The sequence below is a fragment of the Pseudonaja textilis genome, chromosome 18, assembly GCF_049901715.1.
Source record: "Pseudonaja textilis isolate UNSWEBS1 chromosome 18, rPseTex1.2, whole genome shotgun sequence".
In the NCBI taxonomy this organism is placed as follows: domain Eukaryota; kingdom Metazoa; phylum Chordata; class Lepidosauria; order Squamata; family Elapidae; genus Pseudonaja; species Pseudonaja textilis.
In genome coordinates, this window is record NC_142007.1 from 1,567,135 (window position 1) to 1,583,025 (window position 15,891).

The 15,891-nt window shown below is 45.4% G+C and overlaps 2 protein-coding genes across 2 annotated transcripts in view; one reads left to right on the top strand and one right to left on the bottom strand.

Moving 5' to 3' along the window:
• The window catches only part of MEGF6 (multiple EGF like domains 6), a 29,655-nt gene extending 23,022 nt beyond the window's left edge, over positions 1-6,633 (bottom strand). The window contains exons 1-4 of the mRNA XM_087914854.1: positions 6,369-6,633; positions 2,651-2,773; positions 1,003-1,128; positions 375-497 (exon numbers count right to left, since the gene is read on the bottom strand). Of these exons, the coding sequence (XP_087770980.1) occupies positions 375-497; positions 1,003-1,128; positions 2,651-2,773; positions 6,369-6,561 (565 nt within the window). The 5' untranslated portion in view covers positions 6,562-6,633. The remainder of the gene's footprint in view (positions 1-374; positions 498-1,002; positions 1,129-2,650; positions 2,774-6,368) is intronic.
• Positions 6,634-11,255: 4,622 nt separating this feature from the next.
• TPRG1L (tumor protein p63 regulated 1 like) lies at positions 11,256-15,502 on the top strand. Its single transcript, XM_026722075.2, has 5 exons — positions 11,256-11,516; positions 12,747-12,838; positions 12,954-13,130; positions 13,308-13,461; positions 14,001-15,502. The coding sequence occupies exons 1-5, from the start codon at positions 11,325-11,327 to the stop codon at positions 14,193-14,195; spliced, it is 810 nt and encodes a 269-aa protein (XP_026577860.1). The 5' UTR covers positions 11,256-11,324; the 3' UTR covers positions 14,196-15,502.
• Positions 15,503-15,891: the final 389 nt, after the last annotated feature.

The window sequence follows — 15,891 nt, forward strand, 5'->3', positions numbered from 1 at the left end:
TAGATAGATAGATAGATAGATAGATGAAGGAAGGATATAGACAGATGAGAGATAGATAGATAAAAAATATAGTACATAGAAATATACAATTTATGTTGCTGTACAGTATAATGTCTCTATAATTTTTATATACACACCTATATATTTAAATATGCATTTAACAAACTATTTTTATAGTTTGCAGCAGAATAATCCTCAACACATCAAAGGGAAACAGTCCTTAGTGCCTGCCATCACCCATCGCTAAACTGTGGCTCACACCACAACCGGCTTGGATTCAGGTGCTGACAAAGTGGCGGCTGAAGCGGCCGGGAATTTCAGGGTTGAAAATTGTACAAGTGGGGTGAAGCGTGAAACTGTGGCACTCCCCTTACCTTGGCAGCTTTTGTGATCCGGCCCCAGGCGGTAGCCCGGGTGGCATTCGCAGCGCGCTACCCCGTTGCGGTTGTGGCATTTGTGCATGCAGGCTCCGTTCTGCGTGGCACATGGATTCCTCACTGGAAGGCAGGGAAACGGCCATTAGCTTTTTTTTTTAAAAGAAAGACCTTCCTACCTCTGGATGTCAACTCATAAAATATTTCTCTGGTCTTTTTAGAGCTGTCAACAGAAAGGGAGCGGAGAGCAGTGTGTTGGTTTGGAAATCGAAAGTGCATTCCATAAATGTTTTGCAAAGATAGTAACTAGGTGACTGAAGTTTCTGCCGTGCAAATATCTAACTGGAGGGCATGATTGATGACTCTGGGCTATGGAGGTGTCCCATTGGAGGATATGATTTATGACACCAGGGTCGAGGGTGACAATGAATGATTTACCTCAGAGAAATGGATAGATTAATGCTTAAAATTAAGGAGAAGGAATGACTGTAAATGTAAAAAGAACGATTGCTTCGCAAAGTGAAGCAGCCATGTAAAATTGACGCGTGTATCGTTTTATCCATTTCATTATTATTTTTAGGTTTCTGGGGGTGATTCCAGAGTTTGTAGCGGCGGGACGACGACTCACCTACGCAGTGTTTGCCATCTTCTTCCAGCTGGTAATTTGGGCGGCATTGGCATCGGTGGTGCGAGAAGCTCAGCTGCACGCAATCGTGTTCACACCCTCCGTTGTTGATGGCGCAGGGGTTGCCAGCTAGGGGTTGGGGTGGAGAAAAGTGTCAGACAGGTAGAAGTCCAACAGGTACACACACACACACACACACACACACACACACACACACCAGGTGGGAGTCCAACTGGTGCATCCATGCAAAAGCCAAGAGGTTCTGCTTGTCCTAAATGGGAGATGTGAGTCCCGGAGGAATAAAACCCTTTTCTTTAAATTCATGTAACAAGAAAGCCAAATCTATTACTTATTAAAACAATTTTATCCATAGAAACATTGTGTGGAAAGTCCATAGCAGAGTTTTTCAAAACTGGGTGGACTTCAACACCCAGAATTCACCAGCCAACCCTAACTTAGCCAGGAATTCTGGGAGTTGGTCTACCTACCTTAAAGTTATCTTCCTTCCTTCCTTCCTTCCTTCCTTCCTTCCCCTTTTCCTATTCTTCCTTCCTTCCTTCCTTCCTTCCTTCCTTCCTTCCTTCCTTCCTTCCTTCCTTCCTTTCCTCCCTGCCCTCCCTTTTTTTGTCCCTTCTTCCTTCCTTCTCTCCCTCTCTCCTTCCCTTCCCTTTTTCCTATTCTTTCTTCCTTCCTTCCTTCCTTTTTTTCTTTCCTTCTTTCTTTTCCTTTCTTCTTTCCCTTCTTTCCTTCCCTCCTTCTCTCTTTTTTCTCTTTCTTTCTCTCTCTCTCTCTCTCTCTTCAGGGGAAGGAAAATATTTTTTCTGGGCGCCTCCTGAAATTTTGTAGCTTTCCAAGTGAATAATTTGTCCCTGCCACTACCACCCCCCCCCCAAAAAAAAAGAAAGAAAAGAAATGCTCACCCCATCTGAACCTCAATGGTTTGTTTTTTTTTCCAAAACTACGTCGGCCAAAATGTTTGCATTTTGTTTGCATTGACCACGCTGCTAAGGAAATTCCAGCCTGGGACAGATAATGAGGACCAGAAGTTCTGGCTTGGCAAGAGATTAAAAAAAAAAAACCCAGACTTTTGAGAATTGAAGCTGAAAAGCTCTGGAGGGAGGGCAGAAAAAAAAAATTAGGATTTACTGGGCACCCCAAAAGGCGATGCATTAAAGGGGGAACCCCAAAATGGCAGGAAAAAAGAGCAGCAAACTTTCCACTCCTGAACAGATCTTTTAAAAAGGCTATTTTTTTAAAAAAGGATCTTGCCTGGCTGATCTACACTGAATACCTTGATTTGGGACTGTAGCTTTTATTTCAATATTGAAATATTGAATCACTAAATAATGAAAAATGATTAACTTAATACAAATATGTGTGTTATTACTAGAATTATATAAGCTTGTTCAATGGGACAAATGTGATTAATACTATTTTATTTGTATCAAAACGTATGACACTCAGATGCCACACTGTTCACGCATTGATATGTTTGTAAAAAAATAAAATAAAAACATTAAAAAAAACATAAAGGGGAATTAAAGAAAAGAATGAAGACATTTCCATACGCAACGAAGCGGCCCTCAATCCCTCCCCCTGGGATTTTCCCATCAGCCCTTGCAAAGGATGCTCCCAACCCTGCCAAACTCACGGAGACACGTCCTGCCGTCCGCGTGCAGACGAAAGCTTGGCTTGCACTCGCAGTGATAGCTCCCCGGGGTGTTGACACATCTGTGCTGGCAGCCCCCGTTGTGAGTTTGGCACTCGTCAACCTCTGGAAAGGATACAAGATGGAAGCGGGGCAAAACGCTGCAGCTCGGCAGACGATCGTCAAAACCAGAGGTTGGTTATAAAGCCAAACTCACAGGAAAGTACTCTTAAAACTCCTCCATTTCTGAATAAGGGATGCCGCGTCCAGTTTCGGTCCCCGCGTTACAAAACAAGAGGTTGAGACTTTGGAAAAAGGGCAGAGAAGAGCAACAAAGAGGATTTAAAAGGCCCGGAGGATAAAATATAGGAAGAACGGTTGCAGGATCTGGGTAGGGCTAGTCTAGCGCTATAGAGCATCGCACACCAGAACAACTCGACACGAGGATAGTTCCCCCCCCCCCGCAAACGCCATCACTCTGCTAAACAACTAATTCCCTCAACACTGTCCAACTATTTACAAAGTCTGCACTACTATTACCATTAACCTTCTCATCACTCCAACTAGGTAACATTATCAGTGCTAGGAGGGGGAGCGGGTTGTGGAGAGGAGGAGGAGGATGACTTTGGGGTCCCGGGTGCTCTCTGAGTTTGGTCGTTTTCTTGCAGATGTTTCACGACCCAGCTAGGCAACATTATCAGCGCTAGAAGGGAGAAGGAGGAGGATAGTGGGATCCTTGGGGGTTCTCTGAGCTTAGTTGTTTTCTTGTAGGCAATGCACGACTAACAAATCTCGCCACCGATAACGTCCGTCCAGATCCAGGAACGCAGCCAATTTCAAGCAAGAGGGTGTGTAGCCAGAAATTATTTGCATTTTTTTTTAACTTGGCCTTCTATGAATTAAAATGAGTTTGGGGGAAACAGTCCGGATTAATGTTGAGCCCTGTCCATAAAATAAATTTTCAAGTCTATTTTTTCTCCCCCCCCCACTTTGGGTACATTCCAAATTTTTACGACGTTGACAACTCTCTTGGGCGTTTTTTTTCTTCCATAGATTAGCTACAAGGAATAAAAAACATCTTTGTTAAGTTTAAAAAAACGTATTTCTAGAAGGGATAAACAAACCCAGTAAGAAAACATAACAAAATTACCTACTGCGGTTTTTAAAGTCACACTTATTTATGTTGGTTTGTTGCGGAGGCCAAACGGGTGAATTATAAATTGTGAACATATTCAGGGTTTAGAAGTGCAGCTCGCACTACATTAAAGACAGTCTCATTTTGGTACCTTTTTTTTTTTTTTTGCAACCCTCATATAAATCTATTAATTTGATTTTTGGCGCTGAGGAAAATTGGCAAACGTGGAGAAACGAAGCGGGGAAAAAAAAAAAGAGAAACGCTCAGCTTCCAACTCCAGTCTGTGGAATAAGCACAATGGGGAAATGAGCAAGGAAGATGAGAGCGTTATTAAGGATGGCAAAGTGGATTTGCTTGATGAAAGAAAGGACAATAATTACATTTATGAGTGACCGGAAGCCCCTTCTGGAGTCTTTTTGCTGAAGGGGGAAATGAATTTAGGATGTATGTATGGCTTGGAGGCTTAAACAAGAAAAAAAGGAAATTATGTTGAAGCTTGAGAAAGGGACGTGTGTGTGAAATATAAATGGAATTGATGTTAAGATGTCTGGAAGCCATCGCTTTATTTTTCTTTCCTTTCCCTCTTCTTTTCTTTAATCCGTTGCTCTCCCTCCCTTCCTTTTCTTCCCTCCTCCCTCTTTCCTTTTTCCTTCCTTTTCTCCCTCCCTCTCCTTCCTTCCCTCATTGCCTTTTCTTGGTTTCTCCCTTCCTTCTTTCTTTCCCTTTCTATCCCTTCTTCCTTCCTTCTCCTGCTTTCCGTCTTCCTTCCTCTTTTCATCTTCCTTCTTTGTCTTACTTTCCCCTTCCTTCCCTTCCCTTCTTCTACTTTCCTTCTTCCTTCCTTTTCATCTTCCTTCCCTTCCTTCTCCCACTTTCCCCTTCTTCCTTCCTTTTCATTTCCTTCCTTCTCCTACTCTCCTTTTCCTTCCTTCCTTCCTTCCTTCTCTCCTTCCTTCCTTCCTTCTCGCACTTTCCCCTTCTTCCTTCCTTTTCATTTCCTTCCTTCTCCTACTCTCCTTTTCTTTCCTCCCTCCCTCCCTTCCTTCCTTCCTTCCTTCCTTCCTTCCTTCCTTCCTTCCTTCCTTCCTTCCTTCTCGCACTTTCCCCTCCTTCCTTCCTTTCCATCTTCTTTCCTTCTCTCACTTTCCCCTTCTCCCTCCTTCCTTCCTTCCCGTCTTCCATCCCTTCCTTCTACTTTCCCCTTTGCCTTCCTTCTTTCCTCCCTTCCTCCTCTTTCATCCTTTCTTCCCTCCTTCTCCTGTCCCTTCCCTATTGCCTCCTTTGGAAAAAAATAAAATAAATTAGAGTCACTTATTAAAGAAAAGAGAACTGAGCATCCTTAGATGGATTGTTTTTTTAAAAAAAGAAGAAAGAGTGCAAAAACATTCTTTAGCTGATGAATTTTTCCCCGCATTTTTTCCGCGCCCAACATCTAGTTAAGACAGCAAACTCTCTCTCCCTCCCTCTCTCCCTCTCTCTCTCTCTCTCTCTCTCTCTCTCTCTCTGTGTGTGTGTGTGTGTGTGTGTATTGGTGAGTGCGTTTTTGCTCCTTTCTTGTTTTGTTTAGCTCCCCACGCTACTCCTCACTGTCTCGGCTCTGGAATTGAATATCTGGCTAGCTGCCCTCTTGTCTTTGGCCAAAGGTCTCTTTTCCAAACCCAAATCAAGGAAGACGTTCCAGTCCACCAGAAATGGGGTTTGTGTCCTGCAGGGAAATATTTGCATTCGTCTCTCTCTCTCTCTCTCTCTCTCTCTCTCTAAAGAAAGTTTTTGGAAGGCCGTCCTGGTTTTAAAAAGCCTTTTTTTTAGAGGGAGGATGTGGAGACTTTCAGTTCAGCAGGCAGGAAAGTTTGTGAGCAAAGAGATTCTGGGTGGTGTTGGTTGTCGTCGTTTTTTTTTTTCCTCCTCTTCCCTCTTTCCCTTCTCTCACTTTGGAGCTTTATGAATGACCGGGAGGGACACCCCCAGGGCATCTAGTCCAACCCCCTCGGGCAGGTGACCATGATCTCGGGGCCTCTGTTTGAAGGAAGACTGAGGCTAAACATCTCCAGGTCTTCGGTGGGTTTAATTCCCAGATCTCGCAACGTTTTTTAAACCACCCCCCTCCTATTAAAACCCTGAACTGTGGGGCCCAGAACTGGAACCCAGGGCCAAAGTGTTGTGGGGTGGATCTCCAATGTGTGTAGAGAAGAATAGAATAGAATAGAATAGAATAGAATAGAATAGAATAGAATAGAATAGAATAGAATAGAAAATAGAAAATAGAATAGATTTCTTTATTGGCCAAGTGTGATTGGACACACAATGAATTTGTCCTGATGCAAATGCCCTGGTCCAGTCTGGCCTTCAGAAGTTGTGAGTTCTCTAACACTGGAGGCTTTTTTAAGAAGAGACTAGACAACCGTTTCTCTGAAAAGGTCTCAGTTTGCCTTCTTGAGCTGGGGGATGGACTGTAAGACCTCTGGGGGCCCCTTCCCACTCTTGTTCTTCTTCTCTTCTCCTGTAAGCCAGAGGAGAGGAATCAAAGCCCCCTCCGGCCCCTCATTGGACCTATCACCCGCTTTGTTCTGGCAGGAGCTCACTCACCTGGCTTGCTGTCCGAGCGTGCCCTGCCGTACCCCGCCTGCCCCCCGTAGCAGGGGACGCAGTTCCTCCAGAGGTACCGATAGTGCAGCGCAGAAGCCGGGGGTCCCCCAATCCAGACCACCGCCAGGCACCAAAACACCAACGCGCAAAGCCGCCTCTCCGTTCCTCCTCGCATCTTGCAAAAACAAAGCATGTGTTATCCTTGCAGCTTCGCAAAAAAACTCTTCAAAGAGCGAGCGAGGTTCATCCTCTCCCCTTCACTGCATGCCTCCTCACTCCCCCCACCCCCCCCCACCCCCCAAAAAACCCACCCACCCATGTCAAATTTCCTAGGTTTGCAAATTTTGGACGTAACTCGGGCTGCTTTGGCAGGTAAAATAAAATTTAAAAATTTTTTAAACTCTTCTCTCTCTCCCCCACATGCGAGCCTCCCCTCCTCAACCTCTCCCCACCTCGCACATATTTTTGGTTGCGTGCACCGCACACTCACACACACACACACATACACACACACACACACAAAACACAGGACAACCCCATCCGTGCGCCAAGCGCAGGAATTTTTGTTGGCTGATGGGACCCGATGGAGGGGGGCTTACGCATTCCTGGCCAGTGTCCAACCTGGATTCTTGCAACTTGGCTGGGTCAACAATCAAAGGGGGATGGAAACAGGGCTGTGGGGAAGAGGGGTGAGAGAGAGGAGGGGGCTTAAATTAAATCCACATTTTGGAAAGTCCTGAATGGCACAACCGGCGTATTTTCACACTTAACGACCGTCATAGCAGCGTTTCCCCCACCACCACCACCACCATCACGGGATCAAAATTCTTGCAACTTGGCTGGGTCAACGATCAAAGCGGGATGGGAACAAGGGTTGCGGTGGGGGGTGAGTAGGGGGTGAGTAGAGCGTGGGAGTGGGGGAGAGGAGGGGGGTTAAATTAAATCCACATTTTGGAAAGTCCAACCACAGCGAACGGCGGAAAGAAAACATCCCCAAATATTATAAATCCAGAAGATGGTCGGTGTTGTTAATTTTACCAAGCCATAGGATCTCCTGGTTTCTGGGGAGAAAGGCAGGCAGTCTTCAACTGTATTTATGGCATTTCTCTATCAATGCTATTTATTTATAAATATCTATGTCTATGTTATCTATGTATTTACCTGTTTATATTGCATTTAACTATAACCGTTATCTGTTTATTGTATTTATTCTTTTATCTATTGTATTTATCTCTACCTATTTCCTATCTCCCTTATCTATCTTCCATTCTATGTCTATTATCTATCTATCTCCATCTTTTCAATCTCTCTATCCATCTGTTTCTACCTCTACCTACCTACCTCTGTTCATCCATCCATCCACCCACCCATCCATCATCTATCTATATCTAATCTCTATTGTGTTTATTGCTTTCTATATCCATCCATCAATCCATCCGCTTCAATCTCTTTATAGCCCTGTTTCTATCTCTACCTCCCGTCTGTCTATTTATCTATCTCTATTGTGTTTACATCTATCTATCTATCTATCTATCTATCTATCTATCTATCTATCTATCTATCTATCTATCTATCTATCTCTATTGTGTTTACCAGTGTCTGTCTGTCTATCATCTATCTAAATCTATCTAATCTCTCTCTATTGTGTTGATCACTTTGTCTTTGTCTACACATTTATATCCATCCATCCATCCATTTCAATCTCTATCCATCTGTCTGTTTCTATCTCTACCCACCTTCTCTGTCTGTCATCCATCTATCTATCTATCTATCTATCTATCTATCTATCTATCTATCTATCTATCTATCATCTACCGATCTCTCTCTCTCTCATCTATCTAGAGCATCTATCATCTTTCAATCTACCGATTATCTATCTATCTATCTATCTATCTATCTATCTATCTATCTATCTATCTATCTAATCTATCTATCATCGACATCTATCATCTATCTACCGATATCTATCATCTACCCCCACTCCTCTCTCCAACATCTCTCATGATTCCATCCAAAATCAGTCGAAGGCTAATTTGAACCTACACCAACCATCATAGCTGGTTACGTGTTACATTCAACATTTTGCAACCAAGCCCCCTGCGACTCCATCCACGTTCAAAAACCAGAGGGAAAGTCCCTTTTTGGGGGTGGGTGGGGGGAAGAGTAGGAGAGAACTAGAAATTAAGCGACGGCCGGTCCCACAGAGGCCCCACGTCCTCCCATTTCTGAGCTCCAGGAGGCTGCAGTAGATGGGACCATTCTAGAGTCAACTCAACACCCCCTTAGCCGGACCTCTCCCCAGGACGCGGTTGGGTTCTCCACCCCCATGGCTGAGGTGGACCAGGCTCAAACTAATCTGGTTTGCTTCCCTGGAAAACAAACTTTTGGAGGAACCGGTAGATCCTGGGGGTCTTCTGGACACAGATGTGTGTCTCTTGGCTGAGCGACAAATTCCCCCACCCCATCGCTGTTTCTCATTCAGCGAAAGGAATTCGGAGGTCTTTCTTGCTCTCCATCCAGATTTCTCCCCTCCCACCGCCCGCCCCCGTGAGTTGACAGGATCTTGCCTAAAAAAGATACCCCCCCACCCCCGTCCAAGGCATGATGGATTATCAGCAAATATTAAATCTGCAGAGAGCAAATGAAAGCCAATAAATTCATAGAGTGAGGTTCCAATTGTTTTTCCTTGGGCTCCCCGCCACCCCCAAAAATAAAGGCTTGGAATTCGCTAACCCCTCAAAAGATCTCCTGCTTCCTCATAAATACTTCCATGCTCTTAAAAATAAAATAAAAAATCAAGTCTCAGGCCAAGCCAACTTTTGGAAACTCAACTCAACTTGTTGTGTGAATAAATAAGCAATCTAGGTTTACTTTATTATGATTATGATGATTATCACCATCTCTTTTATTCATTAAACATGAAACTCAGTCAACTGAACATTTAAAAATGTATCACAAATATCAGGATGATATTATTATTAGGAGGGGTGGAGGAAGGAAGGAAAGAAAGAAGGAAAGATTAGGGAAGGAAAAAGGAAAAGGAAGAAGAGACGGAGGGAGGAACGGAGGAAAGATTAGAGAACAAAGAAGGAAAGGAAAGAAGGGAATTCCATGTTTTTTTTTTTCTCCTGGCGGAGAAAAATCATAAAGGTGAGTTTTATGAACAGGTTTTTCCCTCCCAAGCTGCAGGTCAACACTGCTGGGTTTCAAAACCAGACGGTCGTGTTTCACTTAGCGACCGAATTGTTGGTCTCCATGATGGTCGTTAAGTCGAGGATTTACCCATATAGGTTTATTTGCCTTTTTTAGAGTGTTTTTCTTTCAATATTGTTTGAAAAAGGAAAGGAAATTTCCTTTCCAGTCTTTGGCTCCGTGCACACACACATTATCTTTGGCTGGTGCACACACACACCAACACACACACATCAACACACACACACACACACACACACACACAACCTCAGTTTCCCAAAAGGGTGAAAAAAGAAAACCCCACTTCTGGCTTAGAAAAAGGGAGCCCCATTTGCTTCACACTTTTGGGGGGGTGTTTCGAGTGGCCCCAGGATTTGGGGGTGCACCAGTAACAGGCAGAGGGGGGCTCTTTTCCCTTACCTGAGGAACTGGTCTTTGCCAGGGTCCAAAGGAGAAACATGGCCGCTAATGTCCAGCTCCTGACCATAGAGTCCACCGGCCGCAAGGGCCCACCCTGGAGCACCTGTCTGGCCTCGCCCACCCAGCCAGGTAAGCTGTAACAAGCCAGCTTCTCTTACAGGTGATTTTTGTGTTGGCAAATTGCGTTCTATGGCTAGCTCTTTATGGGCAGGAGGGGTGAAAGGTGCCCCCAGAAGCTGGGATTCCCTCTTTGTCCAAAGCCACAAAGTCCTTCCTTCTTCCTTTTCTTTTATCTATCTATCTATCTTTCTTTCTTTCTTTCTTTCTTTCTTTCTTTCTTTCTTTCTTTCTTTCTTTCTTTCTTTCCTTTCTCTCCCTCCTTCCTTCCCTTCCATCCATCCATCCTTTCCTTTTTTCTTTCTTCCTTCTTTCCAAAATATCCTATCTATCCACCCTTCTCCTTCCTTTTTTTCATCTTCCATCTACAATATCCTTCTATCCATCATTTTTCTTTCCCTTCCTTCTTTTCTGCCTACTACTATATCCTTCATCCATCTCTTCCTTCTTTTTCATTTTTCCTCCCTCCTTTTTTTCCATCTAGTATTTCCTTCCTTCCTTCCTTCCTTCCTTCCCTTTCTTTCTTTGGTTGCCCCTTATTTGTCGTCCATCCTTCACTGTTCATCGTTTCCCTCCCACACGTTTATTTGCACACTTTGCATAAATGCAACCTGCCCTCTTCCATGAATGCAACTTGTAACAGAATTGCAAGGGACCTTGTAGGTCATCTAGTCCACCCCCTGCCCAAGGTGGAGACCCTACACCATTCCTGACAGATGGCAGTCCAGTCTCTTCTTGAAAGCCTCCAGGGATGATGAAGCTCCCCACAACTTCAGTTCCATGGGTGGATTGTTCTCACTGTCAGAAAATTTCTCCTTATTTTCGAGATTGAATCTCTCCTTGATCAGTTTTCACTTTCACCCTCTCCATGAATGCAACTTGCACCCTTGTATAAATGCAACATGCAGCCTTTTCCGTGAAGGCAACTTATAAATACAACAGGTGCGCCTTTCGCACGCGCTGCTCTCCCCGCCAAAAACGGTCCAGGGGAAAATAGCGAGAGGCTCGGCGCCCGCACACTGAACCCGCTAGTGCGTCGCCCTCCGCATAGGCGGTCGCCTCTAACTCTCTCGTGAGTCTATGAGAGACACTCCTCCGCGGGAACTGGCTCCGCCCCCGCGGGCGTCGGTTACGGCTCGGCGCCTGCGCAGAAAGGCACCACTCGGACCGGGACAAGGGGCAGAAGCAGAGCGAGAGGGAAAGGGAGGCCGCGGCCGGCCGCCGGCGATGCTGCAGCTGCGGGACTCGGAGGAGGGTGCCGGGCCGGCTCTGCTGGTGCCAGCGGCCGAGGCCGACGTGCCCTTCACGCCGCCGGGAGACCTGGAGGCCTCGCTGGCGGCGGCCCGGCAGACGCTGCGCCCGCTCATCGTCCGCAACCCCACCCGGGGGGGCCGCCTGAAGGAGTACTTCGTCTTCCGGGTGGGTGCGAGGCGCGCATGCGCGGAGGGGGTCGAAAGGAGGGAGGTCACGCCCCCCGGGAGACTGCCTCGGCCTCTGGAGGCTCTACGGGGGGGGGAGGGATAAAGCGGGAAATTTAAATATCTCCTGCATAAAGTGCATGTAAAGCCTATGTAACCATATCTATGCAGATTATGCATATTTAATATATGTTAATAATTGCATATATCTAGTATATACACCTATTTCACAAAATCTATGTAATATATATTAATATATATAATATATATATTTATATATATAAAATATACTCTTATAGTCTCTAAATTGTATTTATATGCGTATCTATCTCACAAAGGTTAGTTATATCTATAGTATATTTAATATACTATATTAAATATACTAATTAATATACTATATTTATATATTAAAATATTGCACATTTTTCTAATATATTAATGTAAACTATAACTATCATAGACTCAATATAATTATATAATATCCATAATATCTATACTCTTGACTCTCATATCTGTCTATATAGCTGTCTGTCTATATGGAATTGCATTTATATGGACACCTGTCTCGCAAGACAGGATTCCTGGAGATCTAAACCCAAGGGTATAGAATGTATGTTTGTGGGTGCATGTATGTTTGAATGTTTGTATGTATGTAAGTACCATAGAAATATGGTGTCATAGCAGTAGCGTTTATATACTGCTCCATAGTGCTTTGCAGTATCATCTGAATGGTAAAAGAAATGTATATACGGAGTGTTTGCATCTCTTATGAAGATTACACAAGAGGGAGGGAGGGAGGAAGGAAGGAAAAGGAGAGAAAGGGAGGAAGGAAAGGATGGAAAGAGGAAGGAAAGGAAGAGAGAAAAAAGGAAGGAAGGAAAGAAGGAAAGGAAAGAGACAGAAAAAAGAAAGACAGAAAGAAAAGGAAAGAAAGAAAAAGAGACAAAAAGAAGGAAAGAAAGACAGGAAGGAAGGAAAGACAAAAAGGAAAGAAAAGGAAGGAAAGAGAAAGACAGAAAAGGGAGGAAAGTAACAAAAGAAAGGAAGGAAGGAAAGACAGAAAAAGGAAAGAAGAGAAAAAGAGACAGAAAGAAAGAAAAACACAGTAAAGGAGGGAAAGGAAACTCACTCCGGGCCCGGCTGGGGAATTCTGGGAGTTGAAGTCCACCTGCCTTAAGTCTTTGTGAAGCGAGCGGTTAAAGATGGCTAACCCTCCTCTCTCCCCACTCAGCCGGGCACCATTGAACAGGCGGTCAATGAGATCCGGGTGGTTGTGATGCCCGTGGAGGACGGGGAGGTTCAGAGCGTCTGGCTGCTGACCGAGTAAGTCACAGGGCCCCAAGGCCTCCTTTGCAGATAAGCATTAAAAACAAAAAAATCCCACCCCACATTTACCCAGATGTTTAGCCACGCTGGCGCCTTTGCTTTGCCTCCCCAGAATCGACCACTGGAACAACGAAAAGGAGCGCCTCGTTCTGATTACCGACCGCTCCCTCCTGATCTGTAAATACGACTTTATCAGCCTTCAGTGCCTGCAAGTGACCAGGATCTCACTCAATGCCGTCGATACCATTTCCACGGGCCAGTTTGAATTTCCTCCCAAGTCGCTCAACAAGTACGTTCGAACGGAGTCAGAAGGGGCCCGGGAGGCCTTCTAGTCCAACCCCCTGCTCGAGCAGGAAACCCTCGTTTTTAGTAATGAATTAGAAATTAAACCCTTTCCCCGACAAATCACTCACGGTCGGCCTGAAACGGTCGCCCAAGCAACGGCCCGCTTCTCTCCGTCCTCCAGGAGGGAAGGCGTCGGGATTCGCATCCAGTGGGACAAACAGAGCCGGGCTTCGTTCATCAACCGGTGGAACCCGTGGTCCAGCAACGTGCCGTACGCCACCTTCACCCAACACCCCATGGCTGACGCCGACGAGAAGATTGCGTCTCTCTGTCAGGTTCAGATATTATACAGTCTTGGTTTCTTTAAGAAATTTACCATGTTTCCCTGAAAATAAGACCCTGCCTTATAATTTTTTTTCCCCTACCAGAAAAAAGGCACCAGGTCTTATTTTGGGGGGGGATGTCATCCACTGACAAACCTCACTTGCGCACGTCGTCCCTGGCCGCCTTTCGGCTGTCCCGAGGCCTTCAGGAACTTCTTCTGCGGCCGGCAAGGCTTTCCTGAAGGCCTCTGCAGCCGATAGGATCGATCCTGAGCTTTGTTCTCAGCTCCAGAGGCCTTGCCTTGCCGGCTGCAGAAGAAATGGGCCGGCCAGGCAGGTGTCGGGGTGTGCGAGACCTGGCTACACCTGCCCAAAGATAAGTAGTAGGGTAGCTCTGCCTCCTCCATTCCCCACCCTGGCTTAATTTTTACACCTGTCCACTCTGGAGTGGGTGGGATCTTAAGTAGGGCTTATTGTGGGGGTAGGGCTTATATTGGGCGCACACGTAAAAACCCAGCTGGGATTTTTTTTCCTTTCCTTTCCTTCTGCAGCTGGACAACTTCCAAACCCAGCTAGTCCAGGCTGTCAAGAAAGCCCACAGGGAGTGTCCTCTCCCGGGCCGGGCCAACGGCGTCCTGCTCCTTGAGCGACCCCTCCTGATCGAAACCTACGTGGGGCTCATGTCTTTCATCAACAACGAAGCCAAACTGGGTTATTCCATGACCAGAGGGAAGATCGGATTCTGAAAAAAAAAGCGGCAGTCACCGTCGCCCCCACCCCAGAAGAGTATAGGGGAGAGTGAAACAACGGCAGTCAATTTTTTTATTTTTTAGTCCCGGCTCGCCGAAAATCTCACCGATCCCTCGCAACAAGAGGCAGCCATAGAAAGCCGTTCACCACCATCCCGGAAAATCGCAATCCATTCCTTTCGGTATGTCTCGGATGAGATCATTGTTACGTTTTCACGCATGACTTTTCCCCTTCCCGTGTCGACATGTAACCTAGGTTTCCTTCATGCGGGGTGGCTAATTATTTCCCATGATTTCAAGGGATAATCGTTGAGAGTCGCTAATTTTTTTTCTCCCCGTAATTTCAGTTTTGGGCGGCTTGTAAATCTCTTTTGCGTTGAAACTCATTCTTCCCCTGTTCCGGCGAGTCAGCACACCTTACGAATTGTCGTGGCCAGTTGTGTGTGTGTGCCTGGTGTTTAGAGAACTCTTTCCGTAGCCAAAATAAAAAAAAGTTGCGCAAAGAACCACTTCTCACGCTGTGAAATTCCACACAACGGCACTCGTTTCCTGTGGGATTCCGCGCTACGCAGGATCACTTTTTTTTTCTGCATCGAGCAGGTTTTTTTTTTTTTTTTTAAAGGGGAAATTTTCGATCCGCTTGAAAGAAAAGACGGTGTTTCACTCCAAAGCAGGGTACTAAATATATATATATATATCTACCAAAGCATGGGTGTTGAAAGCAAGAACGTGTAGTTTTAATTTGAATTGTCCCAATTTTCTCTCTCGGTTTCAAATCCTCCCGACGCTTAACGTGGGGTGAACCCTGAGGCGGAAACTCACAAAAAGGTGGGAAAATTAAAAGTATTGCTTCATCCAGGCCCCCCAAAAAATCTTCAGAAGAGAGAGAGAATATTGGAAGAAAATCTACTGCCACATGGGGAACAAATCATTTTTGAAGCATGTTTCGTTTTTCGGTGTTTGCAGTTTTAATTTCTGCATTCCTTAAAACTGGTGTTTCTCAAACGGGGCCATTTTAAGGCGCCTGCACTTCAACTCCCAGCCAACATGGCTGACAGGAATCCTGGGCGTTGAAGTCCAGGCGCCTTAAAATGGCCCAGTTTGAAAAACAACTGCCTTAAAAACTACCGAGAACTGAAATTCTGCTTCCCATACTCTGGTCCTCTTGATACCTCTTTGTAATTCGGCGTTGTCTCTGTTCACAGCGCACAAAAAGGTGGTTGCTGGGATGACGCCAGATATATGTCCTTGTTTGTGTTATAAGTTGTGTATACTGAAGCTTAATAAAAACAAGTCCATATGAATTGCAGAAGTGTTAACCCACAATTCCTTTCGGCCTGCGTTTGTTTCACAGGGGTCCGTGAAGTGCTTTTATCCTCCTCAGAGATCAGGGTCGGGGGTGTGTGTGTGTGAGTTTTGCTGGCAACTGGTGAGCGCACTCACAAAATGGTTGCCATTTCCCGGGTTATTTGGCTTCCGGGTAACACTGGAGACGCTCAAGGCAAATGCTTCGCAGCGAGCTAGCTAGGTTTCTCTTTGTGCGGCGTTTTCTTTAATAGGACTTTTAAAAAGATGAGAGGGTTATTGAGGCACCCTTTAAGCCGTGATTTATAAGCCACGATTCAAGGTTTGGTGTCCTGGGAAGTTTAATGAGCGGGGGTTAGAGCCATTTAAGATCGGGTTGGGAGGCCAC